General features: G+C 33.3%; 1 protein-coding gene across 1 annotated transcript in view; it reads right to left on the minus strand.

The window, feature by feature from the left end:
* Nucleotides 1-7,099, minus strand: part of LOC129235146 (uncharacterized) — a 169,186-nt gene extending 162,087 nt beyond the window's left edge. The window contains exon 1 of the mRNA XM_054868837.1: nucleotides 6,375-7,099. Within this exon, the coding sequence (XP_054724812.1) occupies nucleotides 6,375-6,429 (55 nt within the window). The 5' untranslated portion in view covers nucleotides 6,430-7,099. The remainder of the gene's footprint in view (nucleotides 1-6,374) is intronic.
* Nucleotides 7,100-11,365: the final 4,266 nt, after the last annotated feature.

Genomic DNA, 11,365 nt, shown 5'->3' on the forward strand with positions numbered 1-11,365 from the left:
AAAAAAAACATCTACTGCTGTGCTAAGCACAAAAATCGTGTCTGTACTTTTCATCAAAATTGAGTTCCGGTCAGCAAGGAGATTTGTTACATATTTCACCTAAATACAACGTTTTATGGTCGGTTGGCAATTGTGAAGTTTTTTTTTTTTTTTTTTATTCTAAAAATGTTGCATTGGCATCAAATACATGGAGGCGTTAAACTTTAAATGGCAATTTCTCGTTTTGAACTCGGCTGCATATACGACTTTGGCGCTTAGCACGGCAGAATATAGACGAACTTAATTGCAAAACTTCATCCAATCAGAAAATTTCTAGATTATTAATTCCTACAATGAAGATTCATAAAAAATAAATATATTACGATATATGCTGTACGTATAATCTTATGACCCCAGCCCCAAAAAGGTTGTTCACTCTGGTTGATAACACTTTGGGAAAATTGTATTTTCCCATTTTCCCAGGTAAATAAACTTACTTGGTTTTAAACAAACTTATCACATACGTAATTTTAAAAAAACACTAATACATCACATTCATGGCGAATGATAAAGGTGCTATTTCTACCAAAGCATGTTTAAAACCTCAATAATCTATTTTGTGAAACTCCCAATTGGAAGCTCTCTTATATATATCTCCTATCCCTTTCCCCCTTCACCACTTGACCCCAAATTGAATGTTTGCCTTTTCCCTTTCTTCCACTATCAAGTGGAGAATCGAAAAGAGCGTCCTCCCTTACCCCAAGAGGTTTTTTTTTTAGGTGCTAAAATAAGAGAATAAAAGTGAATACACCAGGGAGGTTTAGTTCATAGAATAAACCTAAAATATGCAATATTTTTATTACATTTCTAGCACTTTGGATAACTGAATGCAGTGAGCTTAACTGACCCCCCCCCCCCCCCCCCATTGATTTGCAAAAATAAAGTATTTTTCTTTAACTCAAATTTTGCAGCCGACGCCTGCCAGTGAAGAAATTTGCTCTCGCGATTTTCTGCGACCCAGCTAGCGACCCTGCAAGGTCACAAAATTCGCACTCGGAAATTTGGGGTAGTAATGAAAAAAAAACTGTACTCGGATTTATTTCCTCTTAGTTAAAATTCTAATTTGTTAAGAATAACCTTCTAAATGAATATGGCTTTTGCTCCATTGAAAATAATGCAAATTTCACGTAAGTAAGGGCGGGGGAGGTTATGGCGCAGACAGCGCCATTCAAATTTCTTTTAACAATATTGGAGGGACTTCTGATTGGAGAGTTCTCGGCCTTGAAGAGGAGGTGTTCCGTAGCATTTGAATCAGTGCACCATCGTTCATGGAACTGGAGAACATGTCATTAAAAATCCCTCTCCTTAATGTTAAAATATAAATCATATCAAATGTGCTCTGAAATAGTTTGAATTTTAAAAGTTAAGCTGGAACAACGTAGAGGCATATTTTTGAGCTAATATGAATTGTCATGATCGAATTTCTCAGTCATTGGATATTTCCTTAAAATGCCATTTTGCAAGAGAATCATTCGTTTTAGAAGTATGTTTTGGCACATTATCATAACTTGCAATCATTTTTCAAATATTTCTACTGTTGAAGTACGTAAGATTAAAAGCAAAAGGACACATGGGAACATATTCAAGCGGATCTCCCGATTGGAATGCGTCCGCCTAGGAACACCGATATTCAAAATGATGCAGATATACTAAGATGCTGCGGCGGGCATTTTTAACCACACATAACAAATCTATGGATTTCCCCCAGAGTACCTCTTGATCGTACAAATAAAATCGTAAAAAAAATATGAAAGCGATGGATTGAAAAATAAAAAAACAGCAAAAATAAAAACAAACGACCGTGTTTCTCCTCCTACTGAATGAATGAAGGCAATAAAAGCTTCTAATGAAGGCTACAGAATAGAGCAATGACATAATGTAGCATTTAACTCCACAAACAGTTTATTATTTACAGCTGTGGTGTTATTGCAAAGATCAACACTGTAGTGGGGATGGGCCTTCAGTTGAAATATTAAGCTCTTGTAAAAATATTGTCAGTTGGTTCCTTTTTTCAACAAAGAAATTAAAACACTATATTTCGTTACTCCACTGCAATATATAATTTAAGAATTTCTATAATGCTTAATAACACTTTTAAAACTATGCTCAAATACAAAAGTAAACCCAACACAAATATTAGGCAAAAATAAATGAATTAATAAATAGGGAATTAAAATCATTTCAGTCATAAGGGGTTGAATGTTCACCAACCTAGATTTTAGAAACAATGTTATTTTGCTTGTGCATGTATTTTGCAGTTTTTCTAATAGAAAATTTACTAAGTATGAAAAGGCATAAAGGGATGGTGCCCCACCTTCCCCTTATGCCTTTGTTGTCATGCCCAAGTTGTTAGACCAATCTCTATAATCTTAAAAATTTATATTTTTTATTTTTATTTATGAACAAATAGCCCCTATAATAAACAACAAATAGCCCCTATAATCCTATAAATCATATTAAAATCACATGGTTCAGTTAATTGAAGAAATTTTATTGTTATTTTTTCAGTGCTGAATAATTTTTATAAATTCTCAACTTATTTTTTTTTTTTTTTTTTTGACGAACAGAGTAACCAATTGAATTCATCTCCTAATGTAAGTTCTTTTAGTTCATAATTATTATTAGTTTCTTTATATTTTGTCATAAAGAAACAAATTATCCCAGCATTTCGTCACACCAAGAAAGTGGGGTACGTTAGTCTACTTTTAGAAAGTCCACAAAGAAAAAACAATTGTTTTTAAGAATTAGAAAAGCAAAAATTATCGTAATAACAACAGTGAAATTGATGAAGATCCAAGTTGTGCTGATTCTTGAAAAAAAATAGATGTTTCTGGCATTAATAATGCAAAAGTACAAATTGGAAAAACCTCTACATATAGAATTTCAGGCAGTCATTTTCGAATTTGAAGTCCAGTCATCTTCAAAACAACCAACACCACCTTAAACACAGAAACAATAGTATTGTCCTTAAGGGCAGTGGGAAAAAAAGGAGAAATTCCAGATAGACAGGTTCGACTGTAATATGTTATACAGGTCGATCTATTATCTGTTATGTTTTTGCGCGCTAAACACAAAAAAGCATAGTCACAATAGAGTGTCATAGTAGAGATATAAAATAATAAGTGTGAATGACGTAACATTTGAGCTGTGACTAACGTAATAGTTTAGATGTGACTAACTTAACATTTTAAAAATGACTGCTTTACTTAAAACTTATTTAGTTTATTGCACATTTTCATTAATAATTTTGAATGAGTAGACATTTGACATTGATTGAAAATTTTAGGCTGAAAAATACCTCTAATAAAGTTACAATGCAGACCTTCTGTCTAATTAAAAAAGGCTTTTTTAATGGTTTTCTTTCAAAAGAAATTCTTCCAATTTAAAGAAGAATAGTTATTTTTTAAAAAGAAGGGTGGGGGTAAAGCAAAATGAGTAACTACTCCGTTGTTTATGCGTTCAACACAAGAATCCAAGCTAAAGAATTAAGAAAATAGAACGACGATCTTAACAGGAGAATGCCTATATTATTTAGAATGTATCTTTACTAATTATTAAAATGAAGTAATGGCAACTAATTAGAAAACATTTGAAGATGTTAGATGATAGTAACAAAAAACGCTGCTGTTACGGAAAATGCATGAAAGATGATTTAGAAAGTTAAATGTTTGGGTTGATATCTAGAATTAAAACGCATTCTGCAAAATGCTTGAATACTTTTTTTTTTCAATATTACATTTTAATTCTAGATATACAAGACTATTCGTTCGATGAATCAGTAAACCTTGAAGAATAATATAAGTAATTTGTCTTTGAAAAGTCCTACGGAAATTCTTATATGATGATAACTAGTGTTTTGGCAGGACACTAGAATTTGGTGAAACTATCAACTTGTATAACGTTAACATTTTAAAGAGATCTTTAGGATTTAATTAGCCTGAAAATGATGTTACTCAGGAGGTTTTTTTTTTTTTTTTTGGCGAATTCAAATTGAGTTAATTAAACTGAATCCTTCAATTCAATTTCTTACACTAATGTAGAAAAAAAAGTAAAGAAAACCATAATGCAACATAAAAAAAGTTCCTAAAAAATGTGAAAGTAATGTAAGTGTAAGAGATTAATTAAGGAAAGTGTTTTATATGTCATGCATTTCTTGTTATTCGATGCTTACGTTAGTCACACAGTTTTTCGTAAAAGTACCACTAAGGACCAAAAAAATTCAGCTGTAAAAAATATGTAGAAATTTTTTTTTTTAATAGACTGTCCTTTTACAAATAGATCAGCCAATTTTAAATGCCTGCGTAACTTTCAGAAAAATCTGCCTCGTAACAGAAGCAGTTTCTCAGGGTCGCAAAAATGTTACGTTAGTTACAATGCCTTTTTTGCTGAAAAAATACCTAACAGCGATCATTTTGCTTCAAATTCTTGGAAGATATGAAAATAGTCACCTTGTACATTTTAAATCTGCATATTAAACTAAAAAAACTGTCTTTTTACTTCAGGTTTTCAATAAAAAGTTAGAAAATCAACTGCGAATGTTTATTAGTCAATATGGAATGACTTATAATATTTATTCTAAGAATTTTTAGAGAAGTTGCTTTTGTAATGTGAACCAAAGTACAATGCAATCAGGGCATGTTGGACAGCATCAGAGTTCTGTTAAAAATTATAATGAAAAAAGTTAATAAACTGAAACATTTTCAAAAAAAATTTGGGATCATGAGAATTATTTAATGAAACTCATGGTAGAAAAATACAACAGCTCATTAATTCATTTTTTCATAAGATAAATAATGAAATGTATAAAAAGGGACCAACGAGCCTCGCCCATGGAAAAACTTTAAAATGACAGTACAGTCGAACCTGTCTTATCTAAAATTTTACGGGAGAGAAGAAAAGTTCGAGATATGGAGGTTTCGAGATACAGAGGTTTTGGAAAAAGTTCTAAAAATAAGTAATTGGAGCAATGACTCGAAAGTAAAACTTAGGAAGCAATTTTACTAATCAACAATGTCCCCTTCCTCTCAGTTTCCAAATGGATATAATTGCTAGAAAACTTGCTTCTTGTGCATAAAGTTTTAATTCTGGAGGATTATGTGACTGCTAATATTAATAAAAATGCTTTTTATCTCCAGATTCCAGTTAATAAAGATCGTTGGGGATCGAATTCAAGAAAGACACTTTAGTCGAAATTCGAGATAACAGGTTTTCAGAAAATTTCATTCGAGACAAACATGGAGGAAAACATTAAATTAATACTTTATGTGCAGGGAAAATGAAAAACTTCGACATAGAGAGGTTTTCCGAGATAGGCAGGTTCGAGATAAACAGGTTTGACTGTAGTATTAATAAAAACCTTTTAATTATTATTATAGTTTGCCTATTCAATGTAACTTTCCTGAAACAAGATTATTTTATCAATAACCTAACTCCATTTGAAAACATCTTTTAAAAGATTTCATTGTCAAATTTGATAAAATATTTCCAAGAATTATTGATAATAGTTAAAATCTAATACATGTGCATGCTCTATTATCTTTTTAAAAGAAAAATTATTCTTAAATACATAGTAAAGTTAGACTTCTATTTCTTATTATTTATTTCATAATAAATCAATATTTATACCCAGTGGCATAAATAGCACCCCCGCGGTGAAGGGGGACGCAAGAGGTGTGAGGGCGCACGCTCTGAAAAAATTAATACTGTATTAAAATTACATTTAAAAAATAAAATCTTATTGCCCCCCCCCGTCCCCCATAAGAATTTTTTTTCAACATCTAAATCTTACGTGGGTACACCGAAGTCTTTGTTACACCACTGTCTATACCTATGGGACATCTTTTTCAAGCATATACAAATCAATTAACTCTAATAGCTAATTACATAAAATTTTCTTTGCAGAATTGTAATGATAGATTTAATACAATATGCTCAAAAGAATTTCCTTTTTAAAATTTAAAGATCAACACATGAATCAAAAAATTTTGACAAAATTTTCTTGTATAACTACTGCTTTATTAGTCATTACATTACAATGGGAAAATTATCAACTGCTTTTTAAATAGACATGGAAAAAATTGCTGATTAATATAAAAAATAGTTTATTTCATTAAGAAAGCAGTGATTTTTTTAACGTAAGACAGACAAAAATAAGGCAAAACGCTTTCGAGATTTTGCATGGTCAAATCAAAATTTCGCACTTTCAAATTATTTTTTAAAAAAACTGCATCTTTAAACACCGTAACATAACTTGTAAATAGTAAACATTAGCTATACGAAAGTGTTCAAAACAAACATTGTTAGAAAAGAATAAAATAAATAGAAACGGTATTTACCTAGTCCATCCGTGAACAGAGCCAGAAGAAACACTATCAACAAAGAAGTCGACATCCTTGCTGTTAAAATGTCATATGTTCTTTTAAAGCCCAGTTTGTGAAGGAATTCTAGTATTCATGGCGACAATATTTTGACAAATCAAATAGGTTTATAATTAATATTCACTGATGAATGAATAGTTATTCGATATTTATAGCTCAGGAGAAAAAACTAATGCGATTCACATACGTGAGCTCACAGATCAGCAATCACATCTACTTCTTTTCTTTTTTTTTTACAAGAAGCGATTCGAATGTAAATACATTTTTATCACGTTAAGCCTAACTACTTGTTAGAAGTTATAAGGTTGCGCGGCAAGAAGTCTCAAGTCGATATAATACAGCAGATCGATAGCCATCATTGAATAATACGATAGTCATTCTGTGTACATGTCCCATGCATTTTTGCAGAATGCAACGCTTTAAACGAGGCAACCTCGTTACACGGCAAGACAAGTAACTTTTCACCGCTGACAAGTAGCAATGTTTTGAACTCCCCAATGTTGCTTCAATAGCTACATTGAAAATGAAATATCACGTTCTTCTAAATATGCAAGGCGTTACATATGGGATGGATGAGTGCATGGAAAGTACCGTCGATAGAAAACAATCAACACGGCGAGCAACAACACATCATAACTATGTAATTTTTTCCGTACTGTGGAAACAATTATTTGCGCGTCGCCAGCGACTCACGACTCTCGCAGCAGGTTTCTGAAGGGACGCCCAATCAAGCCAGCTTAAACAGCTGGCCGAGTCCACTGAGTCACAAAGGGGTGGTGCGAAGTGCCGCCGCGTCGGAGGACGCCGATAGCAATAAATGACAAGTCGTCGGACGCCATTTCGAACCACGGGAAATTCAAAGTTGAATTCGTATCTCAGAGAATTTTCACTGAAAGATTTTTGTTTTAACCAGGGGTGCCCACCTAGGAGGGATCTAGGCGCAGACTGCGCTTCCAAGGGAAGTCTTTTTTCGGGGTGTTTTAAGGGGTATTTTTCCCTTTTTGGGGGCTCTTGCGTTTGGGGGGGGGGGGGGTCTTTGTGATATTTAGAGGTGCGCCCTTGCTCTAAAGGGGGGGGGGGTGCCCCCGTTTTAACAATTCGAATCAATTTAGTTTCGTTGTAATTGGAAACATTTATATTATTAGAAACATTTTTAAAGCATTTTTTTTAACTCAATGCATGAAAAAGTTGAAAATCCGCCTGAAATTAATTAAAAAACACTTTCCTTTTTTCAATTTGTTCAAAAATTAGGAGGGCAAAATAATTCATAGTTCTTATTTTACACGGTTGCTTGTAGTTTACACGATTGCTTATTGTTCTCACTTGACTGTTTTGATGTCCTATGATTTTATTCCCCCCCCCCCCCGCCTCTCTCTGCAGCACCACCGTCGACCGGCCTCACGATGCTGCTCCTCTAGCCAGGTTGCGTCCATACCCTACCTACACACACACACACCTAAACACACACACGTACACACACACGCACACATACACACATACATACACACAAACACACATGCCTACACACACAAACGCACATACACACAACTACCCACACACTCATGCCTGCACACAGATACACACACATACAGATACCCCCACACACAAACACACACATACAGATACCCTCCCCCCCACACACACATACAGATACCCTCCCCCCACACACACAAACACACACGCCTACATACACACACACTCGTGATTGCGAAAAACATAATTTGAATTCAAGATGTCAAAACTCAATTTTTATTTATTTATTTATTTATTTATTATTTGTTTTATTTATTTATATTATTATTATTATTATTATTATTATTTTGCTGAATACACATTGGAAGACTCAGACAAAACTTTTTTTTTTTTTTTTTGGAGAGAGAGCCATCGTTCGCTTACATATCATTTCGAGACAACAAATTAGTTTACTGTGAGGTTCTGAGAAGTTGAGCTCCGACTATGACAATGTTTACCTCTGTTTCGGAAAATGGGGAGAGGTAATTGGCGCTAAATTGAGTTGAGAAACTTTCTTAGTAATTCTTCAAAAATATTCCAACTAAAATCTCAACTAACCAGAGATGCACTATAGTAATACACACCCAGGTACAGGATCTTGTGACAGCAATTATTTTCAAGCATGATCTCTCACTCTCTTCTTACAATGGAGACAAGATTCTGTTTAAAAAAAATTTGTTTAAAAAAAAAACGTATGTCGCAGTAGCGGATTTTAGGGGTGGCACAGGGGGCCCGTGTCCCCCTCCCCCCCAGAAAGAATCCTAAAAAATAAAAAATAAAAAACACGCATATTTAAAAATAAAGTCATGTGAAACATCGAAGCTTGCGGCGCGGCGGCGGGGGCGAGGGGCATTCAATTTCCCGTGCCCCCTCCAAAAGATTTTTCTGTATCTGCCCCTGCGTATGAGGCCTAGAAGCAAAGGCAAAAATGAAAATTTGCAGGCAAGATTTTTTTTCCAATGTCTTTTCATCAGTGTCGGATCTTCGATTTTTCCCAGCCGGGGCAAAAACCCGAAACTGCCACCCTTATTCATCTTCCTTCAAGTTTTTATATCCATTATCACACAGAAGTAGGGTAAGTTTGCCACACCCTGAAAGTGGCCAGCCGGGCAAGGGCCCTGGCTTACCCCCCCCCCCCCCCTCCCACGATCCATTTCATCTATAAGTTCACATCTCTTCCATTGAAAAGGAATGCGTTGTAAATTCGAAACACGGGTCTGCGATTAATTTTGAACATTACTACGTTGTTTAATCCACCGTTACATTTTAGTATTTATTTCAGTAGTATAATATATATATATATATATATATATATATATATATATATATATATATATATATATATATATATATTCATAACATTTTAGAATACATTTTCACAAGTAAATGGTGTAACATTTTTTAATTTTTTTTTAATACTTCCAACATACTTTAAATTTTCTCAGACATACAAACCAGACAACAACAAAAAAAAAAGAGGGAGAGAGAGAGAGAGAGAAAGAGAAATTGGGGAAAAGAAAGAAAAAAAAAACTTTAATATAGTTTTACTTTTAGCTTCACTGTACCACACACTGATTCAAATGCTTTAAAAATTTACATTTTTTTTTTTTTTTTAACGTATTCGTAGCAAGTTATGTTCCCGTCGTGGTGGATTTGCCATCAGGGGAAAATGCTGCTCATGCATCATTCCATAACCAAGGAAGAAAAATGAGAGCCCACGTAACTAAAAACAGATGTTTTTGAACTCATCCTGTAGTTTAAAAATTTTTCATTTTTCCCTTCATCCAGCTTGCACGAGAGCACGTCCTAGTGTATTTATGGAGAAGGAGGGGATGGGGGCAGTGGTTGGGGAGGGGAGCGTTTACCTCCTAGTGACTGCCTGCAATGCCAACAGCGAACTCTTGATCACACTGCTGGACAAAAAATATATATTCTAGCTTTTTGATTTAATTTTAATCATAATTTAACACTGTTTAATAATTCTCTATCAAGATAAAGGTGAATAATTTATGAAATGGTCCTGAATTCAGTCTGCAACTTTAATATTTTATCATTACGTCAAAATTTTGTTCGATTAAGTTCATTTAAAGCCAAAACATGAATTAACGTTGCCCTTAGTGAGCAGTAGCTGCTTTATTCATTTAAATCGATCATGAAACTTTATCAAATCCTCTTTTGGCCTCAAATTCTATTTTGACTATTTTTCAAAAATGGTCAAAACAGATGCCGCATACCTTGAAATGTAAACTTCGTTGAAATTCGCAAATTGAAAAATTTCAAATATATTCTTCTGTATATTAGATGAAGAAGAAAGTGTAAAAAAGGCTTAAATAAGACAAGAATAAAAAATATTTTTATACATCAAGCATATACCATATTTATCTATAAAATGTGCAGATGCCTTATCTTGAATACAGGAGTAATTAGTTACCGGAACGACGTACCGGTTCTACTTTTCTGGAGAAGTAAATTTTTCTTTCTCATTATATTGGTCCCGACTCTGAATTCAATTGGTGTTCTGGAACTGAAAAATTACCTAACTCACCCCAATTGAATACCTTATTTATAATAGAGAAGCTAAACAGCTTCACACAAACACGCCTTGCCTACCGACATACACAGGAAAGATATGCAACACGAGAGAAGGAAATAGCACCCGCGGCACCGGCAGGAATCGAACCCACGACCTCCGGCTTAGAAGGCGAAGTTTCTACGACAAGGAGGCAAAGGAGGTCCTTCTGCTTCTTTACGATGAGAACAATTCTGTAGGCAGATATCGACACATTGCACGAAGAATTTTTATAGTTTTAACAAGCAACAACATTATTATAAATAAAAGAAAAGAAAAGAAAATAACAAATAAATACAACAAAATAATTGAATAAAGTGAAATTAATAACTGAAACTAAATACCTAAATAAAATTAAATAAATAAATGAAACAAATAATTAAACAAAGTAAAATTAATAAATTAAACTAAATAACTGTAAAAAAAACAAATAAATTAAACAAAATAAATAAAGAAAAAAAAAATAAATGAAGTAAAAGAAATCAATAAAACTAAATAACTAAATAAAATTAAATAAATAAATAAAACAATGCAATTAAATTTATAACAAACATATTCCAGTTCGACATTGAACTGAGAAAAATTGAACTAACTAGAGTAAGTGAACTTCTTTCTTCGATAACATTAGCTCACTTGTAAGCAACACGTGATAAAATTTCCAACAAGAAGCCTACTTTCCTTCTTGCTCGACAGTTTCATTGTAGAGAAACCTCGAACTGTGAGACAGACGTTCATTAGCTGATTTTTAAATAAGTTTGAGCATCTACTAAAGACATGAGATGCAAAAGGTAAACAAAGAATTGAGAACGATAAACAAGTTTTTCGAGCCTTTAGTTTCGAAACGATCGGTTGTGAAAAGCCGAAAGTA

Source organism: Uloborus diversus, chromosome 2, assembly GCF_026930045.1.
Source record: "Uloborus diversus isolate 005 chromosome 2, Udiv.v.3.1, whole genome shotgun sequence".
Lineage (NCBI taxonomy): Eukaryota > Metazoa > Arthropoda > Arachnida > Araneae > Uloboridae > Uloborus > Uloborus diversus.